Source organism: Peromyscus leucopus, chromosome 12 (assembly GCF_004664715.2).
Source record: "Peromyscus leucopus breed LL Stock chromosome 12, UCI_PerLeu_2.1, whole genome shotgun sequence".
NCBI classification, from domain to species: domain Eukaryota; kingdom Metazoa; phylum Chordata; class Mammalia; order Rodentia; family Cricetidae; genus Peromyscus; species Peromyscus leucopus.
The window spans coordinates 64,034,186-64,060,617 of NC_051073.1; the positions used below are offsets into that span (position 1 = coordinate 64,034,186).

At 37.6% G+C, this 26,432-nt stretch overlaps 1 protein-coding gene across 23 annotated transcripts in view; it reads right to left on the bottom strand.

The window, feature by feature from the left end:
- The window catches only part of Dlg1 (discs large MAGUK scaffold protein 1), a 210,279-nt gene that overhangs the window by 16,250 nt on the left and 167,597 nt on the right, over positions 1–26,432 (bottom strand). For 6 of the 23 annotated variants that reach the window (XM_037209803.1, XM_028894060.2, XM_028894052.2 and 3 more), the window contains 7 exons: positions 24,045–24,159; positions 21,938–22,114; positions 17,047–17,116; positions 12,908–13,007; positions 3,131–3,172; positions 2,327–2,362; positions 710–760 (listed from right to left, as the gene is read on the bottom strand). In XM_037209803.1, coding sequence (XP_037065698.1) covers positions 710–760; positions 2,327–2,362; positions 3,131–3,172; positions 12,908–13,007; positions 17,047–17,116; positions 21,938–22,114; positions 24,045–24,159 — 591 coding nt within the window. Of the gene's footprint in view, positions 1–709; positions 761–2,326; positions 2,363–3,130; positions 3,173–12,304; positions 12,339–12,907; positions 13,008–17,046; positions 17,117–21,937; positions 22,115–24,044; positions 24,160–26,432 lie in introns of all 23 variants that reach the window. The other 17 variants (XM_028894064.2, XM_028894057.2, XM_028894069.2 and 14 more) reach the window with 7 other exon arrangements.

The following is a 26,432-nucleotide window of genomic DNA, read 5'->3' on the forward strand; positions in this document are numbered from 1 at the left end:
TCAAATTTACCATCTTAGACCTTTCAATATATCGCTAACACCTCATTGTAAACAGAAAACAAAGCATGGTGTTTTACTGGTGGTTTCTGAAGTTAAAAACTAAGAAAGCAGAGCAAAGAGGACAGGAACAAGAACAAGTGGGTGTAGAAGTGATGGACGGCAGCAGTGATCTAGAAAGACGATCCAGCAGAGCACACAGTGGGCCATACTGAAGGGAAGCTGGTGGTGAGCATCAGACTAGTGTTGTGGTTGGGGAGTTAGATCTAGTGAGGAAGATTCAACACATGGGATAAAGAGGGAGGGCCCAGGGGAGGGGTAACAAACAAGGACTTTAAAATCATCTCTGATTTTTTAAAAGTTATTTCAAGGGTAGTAATGCAATATTATACATGCTGAAAAAAAGTGGCTTAGGAATACAACACCAATAAAAACCAGTCAAAATAAAATGATTTGGTTCTAATATTCTCTGGGTTAAATAGTGCTTCTTGAAATTCATATAGCAATTTCTACATTTATAGTTAAAAACAGCAAAATTCCAATACAGCATTTGACTTGTGGGAGTTGCTTCTCTTTTTCCACCATGTTGCTTCTGGGACTGAACCAAGGCCATCAGGTCTGGCAGCAGGCACCCTGTCCACCTGCCCTGTCTCACTGGCCCTGAATATATACTTTTTAATAAGGCTAGAAAACATTAACAAACTTCACAAACCTTCTTGTTGGTTCACTGGCTCATACGATAAAACATATTCTTCTTGACCACCTACGGAGAGTTAAAGCAAGGGTAAGGAAATCTCAAGGGAATGATGTCAATGTCATCCGCGTCCACACAACTCACCCAGTTCCTTACACAGAAGACACTAGGACGTTCTGAGAACTGACAGGGTATACAAAAAGGTACTAGAGCAGAAATTATCCAAGGCAAGATTCAGTACAAAAAGGGAAATTATTAAACCATATAGGTAAGTTTGATAGACATGAGACAAAACATAAATGTACTATTTTTTTCCATAACTTAATGTTATTATGTGCTTCTTCTATTTATAGATCATCTTCCTTTCTAGCTGGAGGTTTAATGTACTGGAAGGCTGCCTGGCTTTGCTCACCAGTACTACAGAAAACAGGCAACAAACAAGTAACAGCCTCCCTAGATAAAAAACCAAAACCAACAAAAATCCCTTCCTATGGACTAGGGCTAGATGTGGGACTGCTTGCCTACAATCCCAGCAAGCTTGAGGTTGGCCTGGACTATGTAGTGAGTTTCTGCCTAAAAAAAAAAAAAAAAAAAAAAAAAAAAAAAATCAGAAAAACCCAATAAGCCATAGAAAATATGTTTTTGTTCCAATTGAGTATATTTATCTAAAGCTATATTTTATTTTTAAAAACAATTATAATCTTGCTTTGATTACAAAAGCACTTCAGAAGTTAAAGCATCTGAAGTTTAAATTAAAGGAGCTTTGTAAATATAAATGAAAAAAAAAAAAAAAACAAAAAACAAAACTACCAACTATGTGAACACCATGAAAATAATTAAAACCCTAGTTCTAAACATGTACTATAGAAAACAAACAGATTCAGTGACTGAATGAAAGCAATGAAAACTGAATAATGTATTTGGAAAATGGCCTCCTTATCAAGATTCTGTAACAACTCTACCACCTTTGTGATTGGTTTTTACTGTGTGTAGCTGTTGGCCTTACCAATCTGTAACAGTGGCACACATATCTGTACTTGCTTTAAACTGTGTGTTTAAATGTGTGTGCTTGTTTCCAATCTTATTACTGCAGTATCCCAAAACAGATACTTCATGAGCTGTTTTCTCTTCCTCTCTCTCATCTACTCATGTATCTAGGCATGGTGGCACACAGATCTCTATGAATTCAAGGTTAATCAGTTCTCTGTAGAGAGTTCCAGGCTAACTAAGGCTACACCTAGTAAGAACCTGTCTCAAAAAAAAAAAAAAAAAAAAAAAAAAAAAAAAAAAAAAACAAAACAAAAACAAAAAAAACAAAAAACAAAAACAAAACAAAAGTTACTGATGTAAAATATGGTTTACATACTACAAAATCATGCAGTTGGATATTCCACAACTTAATTCATGCAAATGGTGAGAAAAGACAGTATATACTTTCATTACCCCTTTTTAGTCTAGAAAAACCACTCAACTACTCTACAGTGGATTCTGGTTATAAGCAAATAAAGAAAAATTTTCCCATTTGTCTTCTTCAAATTACATAGCATTATGTAGAAAAAAAAATCCAACCAACAAATGAGGGTTAAAAGTATATATTGCCAACATGAAATATCTGGGACTGGTAACAGGATTAACCTTTTGAGCAGCCATACTCATCTGTAATCAAGATTACTTTCATTTTAGACAGCAGTAAAAAAAGTCAGAAAAACAATTTTAATTTTTAAGTTGCTACAACTGATATTCACATACTCTCCCCTCTTTCTACACCCCAATTTGCCTAAAAAAATCCATATTTATATAGTTTAATTAACATCAAGAATATAGTATTAAACATCAAGGGAGAAAACAGTATTACTTTTTGAGCAATGGTTGCACAGAATAAAAAGGAAATAAACTAATAATCATTTAGTATTACTAACAAATATCTTTTTAGTGCTTATGTTAAAAACAAAATTACTAAGAAAAATGTAAGTTCATTCCCTATCAGATAATTACTTTTTATAAGATATGCACAAATCCACACACTATGTATCGTATACACAATCAAGTTGGTAAATAGGTTTGCTTTCATTAAAACCTTGAAATTAACCTTTCTATGTGTGGCTTGAGGGCCTCTTAGCCAAAATGCTTGTAGCAAAAAATTCTTTAGATTTATTTTTTTGCATTTAAAAATACTTACACAGCCAATCCTGGCTAAGCAACTCTAAACTGAAAAGTTTGAAAATTAATTTGTTCTAGATCTGAAACTTTTAGAGTGTCACATTGTTGCTAAAGATTGTGAGTTTTTGGGTCGGAGACACTCAAGCCTGTACTTTATTTGGCTTTTCCTAGTTTCTCAATCTTAGGTATCTGACTTTTGGTTTTATAGCTTATCACCGAGGAAAAGCCACTCGAAGGCACTTATCCCTTCTACAAAAGAACAAGACATGGAACACTTACGGTAACTGCTCTCACTGTCGCTGGCGTTAGAAGTTACGTGCTCTGATGGGGAAGGAAAACGAAAAGAAAAACAAAGAAAACCCAGCGTCACAAATTTAAAAGCTGATAAAAGCAAATTATCAAAATTAAACAAGGTGATAATATAAATGTTGAGATATAAACCACACATAACCACAGAATTTTTATAAAGCATTTTAGATTTTCTATGAAAAAGTTAAGTTTTCAACTAAATTAACACGAATTAGCAAGGGGAAATACCTGTAGTAAAAGAAAATGCCTTACTCTTTAAATATAGTTTATGAACAAAATTCTCAGCAAAAACCCACGTAGAACATAGAACAGACACAATGTAATCTTGAATTAGTTCATAAAATACCATATCATAAAATCCAAAAGGAGAAAATATTTGGTACCATTTAGTTTAGGAAAGACCAGTAAGGACACAAGTTCCACTTGAGCAAAGAGAGGCCACCTCCTGACGGGACAGGCACTTTCATCATTTATAACAGGGAAGGTTCTACCAGAGCTCCCCAGCAGAACCTAGGCTCCAGAGGCCACCCAAAGCTCTGCAGATGACAAACTGTCTCACACGTCACAAGGAAGGGAATTTGAGAGGCCGGCACTGTCTTTTAATAGACTGGCTGGCATTCCTCAGCAACTGTGCTTTGATAACAGACTACTTTGCAAAATAAAAGAACCGCCCCAATAAATATTAGTAAAAAGCCACCTAGCTTCCGCTCACAAGTGGCCCCATTTCATAACTCGGTAAGTTACAGGTGCTCATCTCTCAATAAATATCTTTATATCTTTCTTGAATAAAAGAGCAAAAATTTTATTTATAAAAACAAAACCACAAACTTTCAAGGACAGAGGGAAACCTAAATTTGTAATGTTAGGGAAAGAACACCACCACCACTACCACCACCACCGATGACATTGTAAGACAAAGGAGTCTGAGGCTAAGGTCTGCTCAGGCCAATCAAGCAGCTCTGAAGAAAGAAGAGTGGACCTCATGTGAGTGAAAATAAATCCGTTCATTTTAACTTGCAAAGAGAAAGACTCTCTTTAAAAAATGTGCATGTGTCGAGGCCGCAGGCCAACACGGAGTGTCTTTCTCGCTAGCTTTCCAGCTTATTTTTGAGACTTTTTCACTAAAGCTGGAGCTCACTGACTGGGCAGGACTGGCGGGCCAGCCGAGTCCCAGGGATTCTTCCATTTTCACTCCCAAGTGCTAAGATTATAGGCATGTGCCATTCCACCAGTCTTTTTTTTTTTTTTTTTTTTTTTTTAAACATCAGGTCTCCACGCTTCTACGACAAACTTTGTTGACTGAACTACCTCCCCAGTCTTAAGGTACATACCTTTCTTAATCACATTTTAAATAAAGGGCTTAAATTTTAAAAATAGAATTAGGGGAGGGGGAGTCACTGGTAAGATGCCCACCAAATAATCCCTCTGTACCCATGCTCAAGGAAGTCCAATGCTCAGTGCACTGAAAAGGGAAGCAAAGACGTCAAAGGAAGAAAGAGACTTGTGGGAAGAAGGGTGCAGTGGGGCCAGAGAGCATGATGGGGGAAAATAACTAAAACTTACACATGCAAGAGACTACCAGGGAGGAAAACTGTAAAAATTGTAAAGTTTGTCTTCTGTAAGTTAAGACATTTCAATAAAATAATTGTACCTAAAACTGAGAAGTAGAATACATGACAAGCACACATTAAAAACAGTACTTTAAGTGTATATTAACTTTTGTCTCTTTCCATGTTCATGTGTACACATGCATGCTTTACACGTGCATGTGGCTGTGAATGCATGAGGAGCCTGACGAGGAGGCTGCCCATCATCCTCTGCAGCTCCTCCACCTTCTTCACTGAGGCTGGTCTCTCCATCAACCCTGGAGCTCACTGATAACACTGCTAGTCTCACCCGCTATTCTGCTTCCTTTGCCTGCAGAGGCTGGAATTACAGGCAGGCTACGACACCCATTCAACATTTACACGGGTCTTGGGGATTTGAACTCTGGTCCTTATAGCTATAGGGGCAACTGTTCTAACCACTGAAGTATCTTTTTAGCGCTCCCCTCCCCCACTTCTTTTTCACGTTACTACACGGACTTCAATACAATCTTTGAGATTCTTGAATAATAGTCAATTTGATTTAAATTATAATTTATCTGTTAAACATTTCAGTGTGCTTTAAATTGTTTTTAAAATAACATTAATAATTCTAAATGTTTTAGCTTTTATCACTTTTTACCTATCCTATTTCTTTAAAATTTGTTGTAAGTAGAAATTAAAAAATAAAAACCTCTGAAGCCTGTATTAGGACTGGCATTACAATCTTTAGTCTCTAAGTTGTAAAAGAAAGAAAAAGTTATCTGCAGGACGAGAATAAGTAGGTATGTAAGAGACAAAACTGATGAATGCTGAGCTGGAATTGATGAAGCAGGGTAAAAGAACAGAGTTTACATTACTAGTCCACCCTTCAATCTGACACACTATAGAATAAAAAGTTATTATTCTTTGTTTTTTATTTCACCCCCTCACCTCAAACCCTTCAAAACTCCCAAAAGATACACTATACTAACTTTGCAGGGTTTTGCATTTTCTGTACTTAGTTCCTCTATAATAAAACATTGCTGTTCTGAGCTAGGCTTTGGACTAGGACAATCACTGCACTGCTTGAGAATTACAAGAAAGGTAAAGCGCCCTTCTCTAAAGATCCTGTGGGGGGCGGGGCTGTAGCTCAGTGGTACAGCACCTGCTGAGCATGCAGGATGAAGCACATGGGCCGAAGCCCTAGCTCTGCCAAAATAAAAACAAAACAAAAACTTGAACATAATTTGCAAAAGAAAGTTGGAGAGCTAATACACAGATGAAAAAGTGTTTAAATTTACTTACAACACAACAACAGAACCAGACATGCCAAACAGAGACAAGGATATAAAGCAGCCAGAATCATCTACTGGGGTTAGGATTGAGGGGAAAAAGAGTCTAGACAACTATTTGCCGGACAGTCATCGCTAAATATCTCCCAAAGGTTGGTTCCAGGACTCCAGAGGTAATACAATGTGAGGATGTGAATGTCCCTTCATAAAACTTGTGGATTTGTATGTATTTCCCACTCTCTCCTTTCCTTCTAGACAGAGCCTCATGTAATCCAGGCTGTCCTAGAATAGGTAGCTAAGTCCTTCTCACAGGCCTCTAACCTCCCAAATGCTGGGACCACAGGCACAGAGTGACACAGTCGTCTTCCATATACTTTAACCCATTTTTGATTCTGTAACTACAATACAGTGTAAATAATGGCTAAACTGTTCCGAGACTGAGAAGGAAATGAAAGCCAATTCAGTAGACGTTACTGGAGGCTGGGAAGTGATACAGTAGGTAAGAGCGCACAGTACGACTGCGGGTTGAGAAATGCAGGAGCTGCAGGAGGAGAATGCCAACCCATCAGTTCGGTGCATTTAGTGTAGTGCTTTGAGTATGTGACAAATCCAAGTCCTATGCTTTGCAGATATCTAGACTTTTCTCCCAAGTAATTTTTGTTGTGGAATATTACTTTTACTATGTAAAGATGTGTTACATTTGTTTAATGATGTAAACATGTGCTACATTTGTTTATGCTACATTTGTTTATGCTACATTTGTTTATGCTACATTTGTTTAACGATGTAAAGATGTGTTGCTCTGCCTACCTAACACACCTGATTGGTCTAATAAAAGTTGAAAGGCCAACAGTTGGCAGTAGAGGGATAGGCAGGGCTGATGGGCAGAGAGAATAAGGAGGAGGAGCAGGGGAGAGAGGGAGAGGCCTCTGGGCCAGCCATTCAGGCAGCTGTCAGTCAGCCAGACTCAGAGTAGGACATGTAGGATGAAAAAAGGATAAAAAGCCCTGAGGCAAAATGTAGGCGAAGAGAAACAGGTTAAATTAAGTTATAAGAGCTAGCAAGAAAGGAGCCTAAGCTAAGGCCGAGCATTCATAACTAATAAGTCTCTGTGTTTTTATTTGGGAGCTGGTTGGCAGCCCAAAGAAAGCCTGGAAAATTGGTGCCAAGATGCTATTTTACCTTCATCACAGTGGCTGCTCTTTTAATTACTAGCAACTTGTCTGCTCAGGCCATAGCCTGGGGGGAATTCTGTTCCCCCAGACAATGGCTCTGTTGCTGCCAACAAACACAGTGCTAACTAACTAAATCTCTATAGTTCTAATAAAACTTGAGATTCAAAGGCTAGGGAGAAAAACCTGTGAGCTCAGAGAGAGCAGCAAATGCCTAACTTTCTCTCTCAGCTGGCATCCCGGGAAGCCATTCCCTTCTACACTGCCCCAAATAAAAAACCCACACTCAGGTCCTACCTGCTACTTCCTGTCACCTAGTTGTTAACCCCGACTCTCTGAGTCTAGGTTAATTTTATTTAATCAACACAAATGGAACACATCTTTACATAGTTAAATAAATGCAGCATAGACAAATATAATGCATCTTTGCCTAAACAAATATTCCACAGCAATTTTCAACCTGCAGTTTGATTAATTCTTAGATAAGGAAACTATGCATATAGAGAGTCAATTTTGTAAAGCTAAACAAATATATATGTACAACCTAAAAATCTCTCCCTCTCCTATGTATTTCCCCAAAAGAAAGGCATATATCTGAATCTCAAAAGACATGCACAAGAATATTATTTCTGACTGCATATCTGAGGTACATATCTTCAGTTTGACTTTTGGTTTGTGCTGTGAGCATTTTCCATGTCATCTGTATGTAGATCAGGCTAATCTCAGGCTGTGATGCTCTTGCTGTGTCTTCCCAGGACCAGATTACAGGCATGAGCGACCTGGTTAATATGATTTTCAACTGTCATATAATACTATAAATACAGATAAGTCATATTTCATTAACCATTTCCAAATTAGAGACAGGATGGCTTCAATCTTTTTTATTCTTTTTGCTGTTACTTCTAAATAATGATAAAATTTATCTTCATCTCCAATTATATCCCGAGGATAATCTCCCTGAAAAGGATTTAATGGACTAAAAGAAAATTTTTGAGAAAGGCTGTATTAATTTACACTTTTAATCACAGTGCTTTAAAAAGCTACTCTATAGAACTATCTCCACCATGGACTGCATCTCTAGGCAATGGGTAGAAGGCATTACTTTGTATATGCTGACTACTGGGAAAATACACACGCTTCTTCTGCTTATCTTCTGAACTCTGCTGTGCTAGGTAGGGGCTGCACCTGTGGCGTCTCTCAGAGGTCCATAAATGAAGGACTTGGTCCCCAGCTTGACACGAGCAGAAGGTGTAGACACTTAAAGCTGCAGCCTCGTGTGCAGCTTTAGGCCACCGAGGGTGTAGTCTCCAAGAGGGCAGGAAGTAGGACACTAGCCTTTTCAGGCTTTTTCTGTACTTTCTGGAACCCTGAGGTGAACAGCTTACTCCACCACACACATTCTGCACTGATGTGCTATCTTGCCACACGCCTCCCAAACAGCAGGGCCAAGCGATCATGGGCTGCAACTTCCAAACTGAGTCAAAGTGAACATCTGTCTTTATAGCTGATTCTCTTAGGTTTTGCTAGTAAGAGAAAGCCAACACACTTGTCTCATTCCCTGTCTAGTTTTCTAGTGGATAGATGTTTCTTCTTATTGATTCATAAAAAACCCTGTACTTGATGCAAATATATTCTTCAGGTCTAAAAATGCTTGTGGGGTACCTGTCTAGGAAATGTGAGGCCTCAGGTTGAGTCTCTTAATAATACAGGAAGAAAGTACTCCCTAAGCTTTCTTTCTCTCCTCCTCTTCCCTCCTCTGCTTTCCTCTCTCCTCTGCCTCTTCTATTTTTACCATGTTTACCTGTCTTCACAAACACTTCCTTTCTGACAAGGCATGTATTGTTATCCTCTCCAAATGTTACATTGCCAATTCCAAGCGATACTACTTGACCGATTATTTGTAATCAAAGTAAAAGTCAGCCTGGCTTCGGCCTTGAGAGCTGTGCACAACTGCTCCCATCAACTTTTAGAACAAGAAGAAAGCAGACAGACACAAGACACCTATGTGGCTAGCCGAGGTGCTTTATAAAATTGAAAACTGTGAAGATAGAAAGGAAACAGAAAATGAGAGTGTCGTAGACGGGCAAATTCCTTTCTGAAACTGTGTGTTATGATTTCACTTCAGAGTACCCCATCTACTGCCCATTGAGTTATATCTCCTTTAGTCTTATTTAGTGAGTTTTGAACTTTAGCATACAGGTTAATGAAGTCATAAGTAATACCATGATGTACCCTTCTTCCAGTATTTTCTCTAGAATGAGCAGCCTCTAATGCTTTATGTGTTTGTTTTACATGATAACCTCCTTCATACCCAGTTTTAGAATTCTACTGGTATTTTTCTGTCTCCTTCAATATTTTCTGAATAAAACCTTGACCTTTAGATTGCCAAGTTAATAAATTCTTTCAATTCCTAAGAAATGAAGCAGATACTTATAACAAAATGAATTATAATACACTATGTAGAAAATCAAATCTTTCTCCAAATGACATTGCCTGATAATCATTTTTCTTCATAATTTTTTTCTTAAGGAAGTTTCAATTCCCAATTAGAGAGAGACATAGGATGAGGTGTAAGCATACATAACAGCGTATGTTATGTATGTATGTATGTATGTATGTATGTATGTATGTATGTATGTATTATGCAGGAGCCATAATCATCTCTAGCAGCACCAGTAGGAGCCCAGTTCCCACTGAGTTCTTTTTAGTGTTTTCATAGGCCTCTGGTACTTTAAGGAGATTAAAAAATTCCAAGTTGATGCATATAACCTCTAAAATATACGAACCACAAAATAAATCCCAGAGCATCTGGGGAGACATTTTCCAGTTACTGAAGGTTTTCATTGACAACTTCCCTAAAATGTAAAGAAGCTGCCACTAGTAATAGGAAATCTGTGGTGCCACCGAATTATATTTTTAATTAAAACTTCTTCATACAATATATTTTGATCATGTTTTCCCCCTACCTTAACTCCTCTCAGATCCTCTGCATCTCCCTACTCACCCAACTAAGCAAACATAAAAAAGAGCACAGCATGTCTAGAGTGAAGCGTGCCTAGAATTCAGCATGCCTAGCAGAAGTACTTTACATACATATAAAGTACACTCTCTTCCACCTAATGCAAACCTAAGTCATTAAGATCGAAGTAAAAGTAAATCATTAAAATGTAAAAATCCATCATTAATACTGTAACATTTAATATTATTTAATGATGTAGTTCTTGGAAGGCTAACTAGTTAGTTATCAATAAAACTCTACAAGTTTTCAAAATGCCTAATAATTCTAATGAAATGAACAATTTAACAAAAAAATTAGATTGATTATTTCTATGAGTCATGATCACCTAAATTTTAACTTAGTAATATTAGGTGGTTTTCATACTTCAGTGATTTGAAAATAGCCAATTTAAAACAGTAACTCACTCTGTAGACCAGTGATGTAATTGCACTCAATGTCAGTGATGGGATCACACTCAGTGTCAGTGATGAGATCACACTCAATGTCAGTGATGGGATCACACTCAGTGTCAGTGATGAGATCACACTCAATGTCAGTGATGAGATCACACTCAGTGTCAGTGATGGGATCACACTCAGTGTCAGTGATGGGATCACACTCAGTGTGAGTGATGAGATCACACTCAGTGTCAGTGATGAGATCACACTCAGTGTCAGTGATGGGATCACACTCAGTGTCAGTGATGGGATCACACTCAGTGTCAGTGATGAGATCACACTCCAGTGTCAGTGATGAGATCACACTCAGTGTCAGTGATGAGATCACACTCAGTGTCAGTGATGGGATCACACTCAGTGTGCAGTGATGAGATCACACTCAGTGTCAGTGATGGGATCACACTCAGTGTCAGTGATGGGATCACACTCAGTGTCAGTGATGGGATCACACTCAGTGTCAGTGATGAGATCACACTCAGTGTCAGTGATGAGATCACACTCAGTGTCAGTGATGGGATCACACTCAGTGTGCAGTGATGAGATCACACTCAGTGTCAGTGTCAGTGATGGGATCACACTCAGTGTCAGTGATGGGATCACACTCAGTGTCAGTGATGGGATCACACTCCGTGTCAGTGATGGGAATCACACTCAGTGTCAGTGATGAGATCACACTCAGTGTCAGTGATGGGATCACACTCAGTGTCAGTGATGGGATCACACTCAGTGTCAGTGATGAGATCACACTCAGTGTCAGTGATGAGATCACACTCAGTGTCAGTGATGGGATCACACTCAATGTCAGTGATGGGATCACACTCAATGTCAGTGATGAGATCACACTCAGTGTCAGTGATGAGATCACACTCAGTGTCAGTGATGAGATCATACTCAGTGTCAGTGATGGGATCACAGTGTCAGTGTCAGTGATGAGATCACACTCAATGTTAGTGATGGGATTATAGGCATGTATCATATGCTTGGCTCTTATTAAAATATTTATTAGATTCCTTCTACTTATCAGATCTGCTAATCTTTATATAACTAATTAGTTAGTAGATAGAAGGTTAAGAGCAGCAGCAATAACAACAATAGCAAATCAGAGTAAATAACCTGGTTAAGAGAGGAGCACTAATTATAGTACACTCTATATCACTTCTTATGGTCTTAAGAAAAGAGGCTACTTAATTTTCCCCCAGACTGCTGCTTGAACTTGATGTCTATCTTATCCTTTCACATTAAAGCAAGGGGTTTCTAACATATAACTGTAGTGATTTAAACTTGTTTTAAAAAGGGAGACACAAAACTCCAAAGGTATACATGTCAATGTTCTATTAATATGGGCAGGTAGTATCATTTAAAAAAAACCTTAAAAAAGTCTATAATTAAAAATTTTCTAGCAAAAGTAACTACTAGAAAAATTATGAAACTCAAAATGTAACTGAGTTTTTCAAGTGGTATCTTAAAAAGGGAACACAAGAAACAACAAAAATTGTATTATAGAAATAAAAATCCCAAGCATGTTACAAACATGGAAAGTCTAAAAGCCATCTAAAGCACATACCTCCTCATGCCAGAAAGGCACTATTGTGAATCTCAAAATGTACCCGAATAAGGTAGGAGGTTAAAAAACAACTTGGGAGTGTTTTGATCACTTACTCAGGCCTTTTGATCCCATGTCGTCAGGGATCTCCTGTAGAGAGTAGTCCCCAGAGAGCAAGCAATAAAAAGACAATCAAAGAGAATAGTTGTCAGTGATGCATAGAATTGGTGCTACAATAAGAGACAGTTCCAAGACCATTACAGGTACACACATCTTAAGAAGAATGCTTGTATAGTTTTCAAAATTTTCGAATGAGCTACCAACTAAATGTTACTTACGAAAGGAATGAAAATTGGAGCTTGACTCCAGATGATCTAGTATCAGAAACTGGTAGTACTATACCTACATTTTTTCTCCTCAGAAATACTCTTTGAATGTGTGTCAAGTGCTTTTTATATGAACCCTTACTTCAAAGAATTATATTTATTTTTATATGTAAGTTATAAACAGATAACTTAAAATACTGTTCACCAATTCCTGGGTGCCAGAAAAGTTAAGACTGGCATACAGATTAATTTATGTGTATTAAATTTCTCCTGGTTAAGACAATCAGTCACCTGTTGCAGCTCTTGAAACTGTCTCCATGGTAACAACCAACTGCAGGGCAGTAGGTCCCTCTACATTCTATTTTCAGTTGACCAATGGATCCACATACTTACGGTCAGCATCACTGGTTTCCTGCTCACTCTGGTCCTTGTTCTTGTAGAAGGGAAACTTTCGGGAAAAGAGGTTCTTTTTACGCTTGTCATTGAATGACTGCTGAAGAAGAGAAGGAGGGCAAAACAAAGGGGGTGTCTACTTCTGTGTGCACAAAGGCCCAGCCTAGCAGCTACGGAAGCTGACTCCTGTGACCACAGTGTGCAGTCTGCATCAATTTTACACTGATCACATAAAAAATGAATTTCTGATTTTGTATAAGGTCCTATAATTCTAATATTTCATAAGTGGTAAATATTAGAATTTTAGAGCACATTCAGTTTTATCTTAAATAATAAATGCTACTTGACAAAAAAGTTAATCAGATTACTATTATAGTATAAACCAAACTAATATTTATTTATATGAATATGTATTTTTCTAGGAAAATTCCCAGGTAGAGTAATAGATATGTGATACCAAGTTATTTTTAATATTATATTGCTGTTCAATTACCTGTCACGTATTAAGTAGCAATTTTGATTTTATTTTGTCCTAATTATGCTTTTTCTTTTGTGCCTTTACTTGTGGCTACAATGAATCAACACAATAGCCACTATAAACAAAGCAAACCTAAATAATTATGAGGATGTTCCTAACCAAGAAAACAACAACAACAACAACAACAACAACAACAACAACAAAACCACCCTTCTTTTGGAAGAGAAAAAGGTAAGTGTGACCTCTGTGACACACGAATGGGAAGGACATCTGTGCAGTCACTAATCGAGACTTGAAGCATGAAGGGTGTTTGTTGAAGAGGAAGTGCTCCCTGGGCAAGGCTTCTGTTACGGGCTTTCTAAGTAGAAAGGACCCCACCTACCAGTGACATTACATGAATTATCTGGCGTGAGGATGATATGAAGAGTGTTTTTTGGGGGGATGGTGGGTGTAGGCAGTGCTAGGGATTGAATCCAGGGCCTTCTTATACATGCTAGGCAAGTGTTTTACCACTAAGCTACACCACTAGCCCAACGAGAGTAATCTTGTTTTGATTTTCCAAGTTCACCTGGGTCATAAAATGCTACATGCAGCAGCCCTGTACCGTCAGCAACCTACTTCTCAGGGCTTCAGTTACCCGTGGTCAACTTGGTTTGAAAATATTAAGTGGACTATTTCAGAAATGAACAATCCCCAAGTTTTAAACTGCATCTTGATATGAGTATCATGATGAAATCTTACGCTATCCTGCTCCAACCTACCCTGGATGTGAATTGTCAGTCATTCTGTCCAGTGCATCTACTGTATACTCGACTGACTCATGAGTGATTTGGTAGCCATCTTTGCTATCAGATTGACTTCTTGGAATCAATGTGTTTATGTTCAAGTAAACATCATTTGACTTAATGTATCAAGGCACAAGAGTAGCAATAATGGCAATTCTATTCTATTGCTATAATTATTCTGTTATTATTAATCTCATATTGTGCCTAATTTATTAATTATACTCGTCATAGATGTGTATCTACAAGAGAAACCCAGTATATATATATATATATGGGTTTTGGTTCCATCTATGGCTTCAGGAATCCACTGGAGTCTTGAAATGCATCTTTACACGTGGGCCATTGCTGCACACTCTTCCGCAGCATACTGACACCAATCTGTACTGCATGTCCTTGTTTATAAACAGGGGGTGCGAGCAATTAAGGAAGGAATCTTTAGCTCTACTTTTATAACTCAAGTTTTACTTTGAAAAGAATCATTATAAATTAATTAGATAAGTAAATTTATAAACCAAGCAAATTATCTTCAAAGTGGAAGGTTCTGAGGAACTAGAAAGAAGAGAACTCTTAGCAGAAGCTGAAACGCTGTTGCTGAGAAGTAGGGTTGGCCGCTATTTCATAAACCGTCAAGTAGCATTATGTGATTAAAAATGGCCATCTTTTTTGTATAATAATCACTGACCAATTTATGGTTTTTGAAAAAAATGATGATAAAAAGGTTATTTACCCTGTTTACTGCATATATAATGGTCAGAGTCAGTTTCCTAGCACACAACCAAAAGAAACATGAAGTTCAAAAATGTTTTGATTTTTGTTATCTTTGCAGTTAGCCAAAATGAGATATCACAAGGACATCATAATATAGGACAGGGAGAAATGTGTGTTAGTTAAGAAATGTGTTAATTATACTAATTTAATATCATCTAGGTGAATTTATTAAAAGTGCAAATAAAAGTAGCATAAGCAAACAAGTAAGAAAAAGTTTATGGAAAATACAAAACTGAAGAGACATGTTACCTTCAGTTTTTCTGTATTTTCAATGAAAATTATCTGTAATTTTTTAATATCATCAATGTCATATTGTAAGAGTGTAATAAACATAATAAATGATACAATGCCACAAACTCCTGATACATATATTAAATATAGATACACAATTTCCGTATGTAGCATTTCAAAAATAGCTAAATGAGTGTTAAAAATGTTAATGAGGAACTGAAATGTTAAAGGTTTGCAATAAAAAAGTTTGCAGCCCACTATGTAAGGAAGGAAAAGGAGGAACAGAAAACACTACAGGAAGAAACGCAGTTCTGCATCAATGGCAAGCGTAGTTTTACCCCACTGAGTACCATGCATACTTCTGATGCTGTGTTAGAACACAGTGACTGTGTACAAAGTTGGTTACAGTCAACAAACAAGACTAAGATTTAAATGTCGTTAATTAAGTTAACTTTTTACAGAATGAAAAGAAAGTTAAAACATGCAACCTCTTTTTCAATTCACTGATGGTTTACTGTACTGACTTATTTAAATACACACATAAAACAAGTATAGAAAACACTGAGTATTTAATATCCTGAGTATTTACTTGGGATTTTTCTTCTAATAAAATTTTCTAACTTATATATTACTTCAGGTTATAAGATGTAATTGTGCTTTTGTATGGAGCTACAAGTTAATTTTACAGAAATTTTCACTTTCAAAAATTAAATTATGTAATTTATTCAGATTTAATTTCTTTAAAATATTGACGTTTTAAGCATTGGGTGCTTCGTGAGATGTGATGTATAGTGATGAAGGTGTACAGAGAGTAAATGTATTTGCTGACTTAGCTTTTACATTTATTTCAAGAATAATGAAAAGCTTATAAAATTTTGCTTCAGATTAAAGAAACTGAAGACACAAATGTTATGAAAAGCATTTCAGTACAGCATGTGTAAAAGTTCTTTCTTCGGCTTACTTAGAACATTTCAGTGCAGGGGGTTATGGGTAAATAGGAATTGCACACATAGTATAACTGAAACCTGTACTGTCTTTCTCATCTATCAGCATCTTATATTTTCACATTCAGCAGACTTAAAGTAAAAATATGCAAGGAACTTGATATATTTTCACCATCTATACAACTTCTTTTGACTTTCTTTATTCCCTCCAAATATAGCTTCGTGTTAATCCTAACATCAAAAACCATGGATTCTAGTAAGAAATTAATTATGGGATGAAGGGGATACAGAACCAAGAACATGACTTCACCTGTAACTTGTGAACTTACACTGTGACTTAGTTCAATGAAACACCCACCCATCCACCCTGTAAAGACAAGGTTTTACCATGTATCAATGGATGGCCTGAAATTCACTATGTAGAGCAGGCTGCCTCAAACTCACAGAAATCGCCTGCCTCGGCCTCCTGACTATTGGGATTAAGGTGTACGCCAATATGCTCAGCAGATAATAATATTTAGTGGGAGTTAATAGTATGGAAGAATCACTAAACTAGCTGTCCTATAATACCTAAAACACAAGCATGTCTGTTGCTTATCTGCTTCTCTCTACACCTTGGTATTAGAAGTGCGCATCATCAACTCAACTAAAAAAGTATCATCAAACAACTGAGTGACAGCTGAGTCCATATCATTTATAAAAATAACACTGATCAAAAGTTACCAGGAGTCTATCAAATGGTGTAATTGGAAAAGTTGTGCAGAATAACTACTTTATAATTAATGACTATGACTATTCTAACCTGCACCAAGAGCTGCTCACAGTTAATTCGTACAGTAAGTCTTCTTATTGCAACAACAGAGCTGAAATAAAAATTATGGAAAGGCCTACTGTCTTAGGAATTTCCAGAAGTAAGAGATTTCATAGACTCACCCCTTTGTCTCCTCTTGCTTTAGAATTGAACTTGACGGTCTTTAACCGGGCTCGTTCTTTCTTCTCCACTCTGTCAAAGCACACAAGGTCACTGACTTTGTTGCTGGAGACCGAATCCTAAGCCTTACATGTCTCAGACGTATTTTCTAGCACCGACCCTTGATTCCTAGGTTTTCCCCGTTTTCAAGTTGGACTTTCACTATGTTATTCAAGCTTGATGTGAATTCAGAACCTTGTCTTACCTTCCGAGTAGCTGGGGTTTATAGTCTACATTACTACTCCTGGTTAGAGTGGTTTTCTCTTAAAAAATGTGTGTGTGTACATGTTTGTGAGTGTACATGCATGCACACATGTATGCATGGAAGTCAAAGGTCACCATTAGAGGTCTTCCTTACATGTTCTCTACCATTAAAAATATCTAGTTGTATGTATGTATGCATAGATATATGTATGTATGTATGCCTGTAATATGAGAATGAGCAAATGAGCAAATTGAGGAAAGACAGAAGAGTTGGATCCTCAAACTTAGGTCATAAGCATACAACATGATTTGGATGTTGAGAACCAAACTTGGGTTCTCTGCAAGAGGCAACACATGCTTTTAACTCAGTGAGCCATCTTTTCAGGCCCCTACCTACTTTTTGAGGCAGGGTTTCTCACTGAACCTACAGTTCACCAATTAGGGTAGACTGGCTTGCCGGCACACTCCAGGATTGTCCTGTCTTTGTCTCCTCCAGCGTTGGAATTCCTGGTGTGCACCATCCTGCACCTGACATTTTGTATGGGTGTCAGGATTAACTCAGGTCCTTACACTTGTGTGACATTTTACAGACCAAGACATCTCACCAGTCCCTAGATGTTATTTAAGTCCAATACAATTAAGAGCCTTGCTTGACATCACCTATAATCTAAAATTCATTAGACTTGCTGATAAATGACACATCGTTTTACTGTGAAGTCAGAAACCTCTTATGAAGTACCAAACTACAGTATAACGTGTACACTCCCATGCACTCAGTTCATAACTACACTGAACACACTTCCAGACTTCAGTCATTTTCCCAAGTCTCCTTCTTTCCCCTTTAAATACTAGCTTAGCATAGCACATACATAATGAAAATAAAGCTCAAGAGAAAGCAAACGTAGCAAAATTAAAAAATTTGGACACACACTGTATTATTCTTGAAAAATTCTGTACTGTTCTGAAGCTCTGAAATGTAAAATACATGTAGAAAAAAATTTAAGCTTAATTTCAATAATATATATGTAATAGATACAATTGTATCTTGTAATATACAAGTCAGAGCTGAAACGTATTTTGGAAGGAGAACAGGCAACCTTCATTACGTCTTTGAGGGCGAAAGGTATACTCTGGGAACAGGTTGAGAGGTGCCAGAAAGGCTTTACAAATACTGAATTTGAACCTTGGTAAAGGAGCATCTACACTGTGCATGGAGGCTCATTGTGAGCTTGAGGTCAGACTGTGTTCCATAGTGAGTTCCAGCCAGGATGGGCTAGTGTCCTGACACTTAAAGATGTAACAACAAAAGGGTCACCTATTCAAACATGCAAGGAAATGAAACCAAATCTCATTTGGATAGTGACATCAAAATCAATCACACAAATTTGGTTTCATGTATATTAAACTTTAGTTTTCAGCTTTTAATTACGATAGCATACTTCAGGAAAACCTAACATAACAGCCTATGAAAACTATTTAGTTTTCATTTCTATGTTTGATTGTGAGTACAACAGGACCTTCGTATCAAGGATGAAAGCCTCATGTTCTTTAGTACTCCAGAAGAATACTTGGAGAATTTAGTGTACCACTAAACTAGAATTTATTGATTAAACATTTACCATTCAAAAATGAGACTTTTCTAACTACTGTTTGGTTTAGTAAATATATTTATTTATATTTTATTATATTAGTATTTATAAATGCTATTCCTGAAATAAAAAGAACTTGAGAACTGTAACTCTTCATGGTATTAGATTTCTGGATAGAAGATGGTTTTATTTAAGAAAACAAAATTTAAAAACATTCAAGAAAAAATGAAGGTGCCTGTGTCTCCTGAAGCCTGTGGCTGTGTGTCCAAAGCTATCAAGGGCACTGTGGAGGAATGCCTTGCCTTTCTTTGATATGCAGAAATGGCTGGGGCATTATAAGCCCTAGATTGCTGCCCAACAATCCAAAGTGCTGAACAACCTTTCAAGATCCCCTCTTGGTGCCATGCTTTAGAAAAAGAACAGAACTGGTACTATCTGGGCTCAAATATAGTGCAATGTAAATACAGAAGATTTTAGGGGCTGGAGAGATGGCTCAATAGTTAAGAGCACTGGCTGCTCTTCCAGAGGACCCAGGTTCTATTCTCAGCACCCACAGGGCAGCTCACAACTGTCTGTAACTCCTGTTCCAGGGGATCCAATACCCTCACACAGACATACATGCAGGCAAAACACCAATGCACATAAAATAAAAAATAAATTACTAAAAAATATATAAGATTTTGATGAATATTTCTTTGGAACAATATAATCAAAGGTCTGGTGACATGAGCAGGAGAGGCTAATCAAAGTGGGGGAAGTACTCCAACCTCACCACTTGGGCAAGGAGAGACCCAGCCCTGAGCAGAACACCTGGAGGCTGCTGCTTATGATCTGTTTTCCACTGGGAAGAATGTTTAGTGAAAGCTTCTTCAAAGTGTGTAAAAACAAAGAACTACTTTATCTTAAAAAAACAAAAACAAAAACAATAAGGCCAATTTGTTGTGCCTTCCTACTATATTTCATGGTAGAAAAAATAATCCCCTAATTCTATTTATGAACTAGGGGATGAGTGGACACCTCAGGTGAATCTGTCTTCCTTCTTTCTTTCCACCCAAGTCAGTATGCTTCTCAGCAGGTGAGGGCACATGGGAAGCATTTGTACGAGACTGCAGAGATAGGACAATTTTTAGGAGCTGCAACTTTGATATTTAAGATGTGAGGTTTCTGTCGAATCAAGAAGGCAGAGAAGCAATTCTAACTGAAACACACTATATTCTAATCTAGGAAAGAGGAATGCCAAAGGCTGCACTCCTAAAATAAGATTTCCATCAAACATACGATTATACAACAGATGGATCTTGCTAAGCAGATAGATCTAGCTAACAACAGTTATAACCCGTCCCGCCCCCAATCAGTAATTATCTTGGCAATACTTTAATGTTGCTCTGGGGCTTAAGGTGTAGTTCAGTGAAGAATGCTTGTGTAGCATGCACAAACCTGGGGGTGGCGTGGGGCTGCAAATAAAATAAAGTAGCACTGTTTGTGCTATATATGAGAAACAGACATGATACGGTGTATTTTTTCCATTAAAAAAAGTATAAATCCAACTTGTCAACAAACTTCATCCTAAATGAATTAATTAACTATAATAAGCATTAATACCAGATTTGCTGGCTATCTTGAAGTAAGTCTAGATAACTGAAATAAAAGGGAATGAAGCATCTGACAAGTTCTTTCTTCTTTTGTGGTACTGGGGATTGAACTCAGGCCTCATGCATGCTAGGTAATCAAACCTGGATCCCCTGGAAGAGCAATCAGTACTCTTAACTGCTGAACCATCTCTTCACAGTCCCCTCAAAGATAATCTGGTGACAGAATATTTTGTAGTTATATCACCGGCTACTATTTTGTTTGTTCGTTTGAGACAGAGTCTCACTATGTAACCTTGACTGAGATCTGCCTGCCTCTGCCTCTGAGTGTTGGGATTAAAAGTGTGTGCTACCTCAGCAGGACCCCCACTGGTTACATTTAAATGTGATAGACTTAAAGAGTTATGAATCACATCATTGAAAACAAAGCATACATAAAATCACTATTTAAGGAAAGATATTTATTAATTAGCTTTCTCAACTTATTAGTTCAATAATCTTAGGGTTCCAAAATTTTAAACTGTGTATATTTGAAGTATAGTAATGCACATCTGCATCCTGGCACTTGGGAGGCTCAGATAGGAGAACTGAGAATTCAAGGTCAGCCCATGATACATAGCAAGACCATGGCTCAAAAAACAAGGTTGGGAGATGGCCCAGTGTGTAAAATGTTTAGTGCACAGCTCAGAGTCTCAGAATCAACACAGAACAGGAAATGGTAGTGCCCCTCCTACGTTTATGGCTTGTGGAGACAGGAGGATTTCTGAAAGCTGAGATGAGCAGCCAGCCTGGTGTCTGCAGTGGTGACAAGAGATCCTGCTGCAGACAAAGTGGAAGACGAGGCCTGACTACCACACGTGTGCCACGGCACATGTAGGCCCTCCCTCACACATAAAGCCTATAATTTGATTTGTTATATATATTTTTGATATTCATAGGTAAAAACAATTGCTATAAATAATGGTATTACATACCTATCAAATCAGTTATTTATTTATTTATTTTTTTGGTTTTTCAAGACAGGGTTTCTCTGGTAATGGCCATGGCTGTTCTGGAACTTGTTCTGTAGCCCAGGCTGGCCTTGAACTCACAAAGGTCCATCTGCCTCTGCCTCCCAAGTGCTGGTATTAAAGGTGTGCCCCACCATGGTCCAGTTCACATAGTTATTTTTAAAACATTCTTTGGGTGGTGAAATATTTAACAGTCTTCTTACCTACAGGCTCATCATACCACACAGTAGCATTCTGGAGTTTATTTTACAACTGAAATGACGTTATCTCTTGACCAACATCCTCCCACTCCTCTTCCACCCACTCCGGACTATTTGGAAGGTCACATAAAGTGACACAGGCTCTGACTGTCTGTATCAGACTGACCTCACTAGCACAGTGTGCTCCCGGGACAGCCGGAGAGCAGAGTGAAGAAATACCAGCACAAACAGTGGCCTCGGAAGGTCTGAGAAAAGCATTTACCTGCGTTTACTAGGAATCACTCCGACTTCATCCCTCTCACCGTCTGCCGCCACCTGCCTGGCTTGCCACCACTCATCATCCGACGCGTTGATAACGTGGAGAATGTCTCCAAATTTGAAGTTCAATCCTTGACTGGGAAGGCCGCTATCTTTAGTCTTGTCGTAATCAAAAAGGGCTCTAGATTCAGAATCAAAGAGTTCATAATGATTTGTTATAGTGGTACTAATCAATTTAAAAAATATATGGGATTCCAGAAGTATATATAATTTGTACAAACAAATTATTAGTAGAGTATTTGTATAGACAAAATGTTTAGACTTATTTCACATTATATGTAAGACAGTAAGAGCAAACAGGAATCACAGAAATCATACTGTAATGGAAACAGTCTTAAGTGTACTATTTATTGCTTTCAGTGTTTTAGGACAGACTGGATGCCTATTTATCTGATACAGGGAATTGCTGTATAGCCCAAGTGGGCCCAAAACTCAATATTGTTCTTGCCTCAGCCTCCTGGTGCTGGGAAGTCTAGCTTCTTTATCTCCCTGTGACTTCTAGGAAACTAAAACTGTCACACGTGACTCATGAGCACTGTTTCTATTGGTTGGTGGGGACATAGATGCTTTAGCGTAGGGTGGTTTCAGTGCTGGGCCCAGCACTTCCTGAGGCTTGGCTGTACTTCGTTTTACTTTGACAGTTTGTTTCGTTTCACTTTGCTCTTTCTTTCCTATTAAATGGGACTAATAATGACATATTGTAGAACTGTTCAGAGGATTACATCAGATTTTGTAAAGTGTGTAAGAGAAATTTAACAAATCTCTGGGTACAGTGACCTACACCTGTAGTCTCAGCTAGCCATGAAGTTGAGGCAGGAGGATTGCTTGAGTCAAGGAGTTCAGGGTGAGCCTCGACAATATATTGACACTCATCTCACAACAAAGAATAAAAATAAAAAATCCAGCACCCAAAATTTCTTTCACTATAATCCAATAACAAACTATACTGGATTTTTAAGTGAAAAGAAATATAGCTATTCTAACAAAATACAATGTAAACATTATTTATTGTCCTCTCTGATTAGGTATCTAGAAAAACAAACTTGCGTCCATAGGTTAACATAGATGTAGACATAGATGAGACTACACCAATAGTCTTGATTCCACCAGCTAACTACTTCCCCCGCCTGTTTGCAAAGGTACAATTAAAATACTTTATTAATTTTATCCGACATGCACAATGTTAAGTTTTTCAAAATTTGTTAAAAAGAAACTAGTATTTGCTACCATTTAACTAATTAACACACACTATTTAAACAAATTGATTCTTAAGTCCAAATAATCTCTCCCAAAAGAAGAGGGAAAGGCTGGACTGCAGTGTGCTTGTCCAGCATGCACAAGGCCAGGAGTCTGATTCTCAGCACCAGGGACGAAGGCAGGCTGTGATGCCCAGCACTTTCAGCACACAGCCAAGAGAACCACAGACAACTGTGGCAAGCAGACTGAAACACAAAACATCAATTCTTTTGTCGAAGTTGAAAACTGAAAATTAAGGCAAAGTTTTTCCATGCCAACCAACACTACATTTTTTTTTTTTTTTTTTTTTGGTATTTTTGGTTTATAGTTAGTTGTTCTTTAAAAAGTGGTCAGTTTTAGACATAGTGGGATGCAGTGCCTACTGTGTTCTCCACCCTTTCCTTTTACAATATATGTGCTAATGATCTAACTAGTTTTAGAGTTTTATTAGTCTTTTATAGCATTACTTTTTATTATTATTTTATGTTTAAGAGAATATGCACAGGTAAATGAGACCCAACCAAGCTTATGTAGTCATTACTAAAACATCAACCTAAATTTTTCTTTTTTTAGTACACATTTATTTTGCTTTTCTTTACACCATTATTAATTCAAAGGGTCACATAATTTAAATTATTAAAATTATAATATCCTAACTCTTGAAAGATACAATTCAGAAAATCACTCATGAAAATGTTTTTATTGATTTGCACTGAATTTTTCTATAGTAAATTCAAGTCAGTCACAGTAAAAACCTAAAAGAATCTGTATACATAAAGTGATTAAGTGATGTCACAATTATAAGACAGACTCACCTGACATAGAGGGACCGCTTCTGGCTAGTTCGAAGAGAACCCGACCCTGAACTAATGCTACTGCTCATCAGCTGCTCCCGTAAGTCATGTATTTTAGCTTCAAAACGGCTGTACTCTGATGGGAAAGAAGAAATAAACTAAATATTCCCAAAAACAAGTTTTTTAAAGGTAAAATGTAAACTATATAAGGTGTCTTAAAACTGACCTAATAGCGGGCAGTGGGGGCACACACCTTTAATTTAATCTCAGCTTTCAGGAGGCAGACCCAGGTGAATCTCAGTGAGTTTGAGGCCAGCCTGGGCTACAGAGTGAGTTCCAGGACAGCCAGGGCTATTACACAGAGAAACCTGTCTTAAAAAAACAAACAACCCACCCCCAAACCTTGACCTAATGACCTAAAAACTCTAAATTAGTTAGATCATTAACTTCTAGCCATTAAGTATGGCTGCAAATTTAAAATAGCAATAAGCTTCTAACTGTACCAGAAATTAGAAGTGACTAGTGGAGGATGTCTCTGTTCAAGTTACATTTGATCCACTGAAAGAAAACTCCATGAGCTGGGCGGTGGTGGCGTACACTTTTAATCCCAGCACTTGGGAGGCAGAGCCAGGTGGATCCCTGTGATTTTGAGGCCAGCCTGGTCTACACAGCAAGATCCAGGACAGGCACCAAAACAACACAGAGAAACCTTGTCTCAAAAAACCAAAACGAAAGAAAAGAAAAAAGAAAAAAAAGAAAACTCCATGAATCAAATAACACTAGCAGTTTTCATTATCTTTTAATTTAGTTGTAAAATTTAAAAAGGACTTATTCCAGTTCTCAATTTAAAACAGAAGTCTACAATAATTAATATCAAATGCTTTGACTCCTGCTATTTTCCTTGTGAGAGAAAAACTCTCAAATACAGAATTTATGCAAAGTTAATAACAATGGAAAATATACCCAGGTCAGATAATAGAACTAAACTAAACTAGTTTATAGTTTTTAAATTGTCAAAATGCCAAAATAAGAAAGGTAATCAGAAGTAACATTCATAAAATTAAAAAAACATTTAATTTTTTTTTGAAGGTGTCTATTTTAAACCATACTATAATGTTAAAAACCATTAAGTTCCCTGGTACAGTGAACCTGGTCACAAGCTCTGCCTCAGTCAGAACATTATCATAGTCTTTTTAAGACTCTGTGAAGTATCTTCTAATTTTGTTTTTTCTGAGTGTCCACAGACCGAGGCTGGGCAACTCTGGCAGTAAAATCACAGCAGAGGAGCTTTGATGCCCCCGGGTAATCTACCTACATTTTCATGTCTTGTTGTTAAGTTTGATGATTTTATGTCTCTGGCCACTTGATGAGGGAGGCTGCCTGATGGGTTCCTTCCCCCATTTCAAGTGAGTTGTTGAAACTGTGCACATCTTTTAACTCTTTATATTAAAAACAAACAAAACAACTATTCAGTGTGTTGGGGGAAGGTATGCATATTCCACGGACCCCGTGTGGACACAAGTTGTCAAAAGGTCACTTGTGGAAATTGGTTCTCTCTTTCTGTTGTGTGGATTTGGGACTGAACTCAGGTCATCAGGCTTGGTCACAGTGCCTTTACCTGCTCAGCCATCTTACTAGCCTATCAAGATTTTAATTAATCAATTAACTAACAGTAGTAAGGACTCATGATTTCCTAATTCATTTAGTAGGTTATAGTTAGTATCATATCACTTATTTGTAGCAGAAATTGTTAATTTGGCCAGTGTGTCTTGTTCCACCTTGGATTTGTTTTTCTTTTCTTTTTTTTTTGGAGTATGTTTCCATATTGCTTGAGTCTTTTACTTTCTGGGAGCCAGCCTCAGTTTTTAATGAAGTATTCCTCATTAGAAGGCAAGACCTAGGGACTACGCATGCTCATTGCTACTAGGGTGTGTCTGGGTCCGGACCCTCAGTGGTATTGGGGGTAATAAATATGGATAATTATATATGCATATAAAGATGTTTAGATCTATATTTGTATTTACATCTACCTAACCTGAAAATTGAGTTCATACCCAATTTTCTAATTCTAATCCAACATTATAGAGTTTATATTTAGCTTTTCCCTTCCTATATTTAACCATGGTAAATACTGGCTTACCATGGGCATTCACTTTAGTATGTTTCTGTATGTAACAAGTGTCTGCCCATCAGCATTCACTACTTCCTGACGGTGCTGACGACTCACACAGGACGGTACCTGGCAGGAAGCCCTTCTTCTCACGGGTTATGCCCAGTGGACCATAACAGCACTTCTTCCCGCCCTAGGCCCGAAATGTGCCCTGTTCTGTGTAATGGTGTCAGGAGCAGACTTATCAAGATGTGGAAGAGGAAGCCTCCTCGCTTCAATGTACAAACATCTCCCCAGTT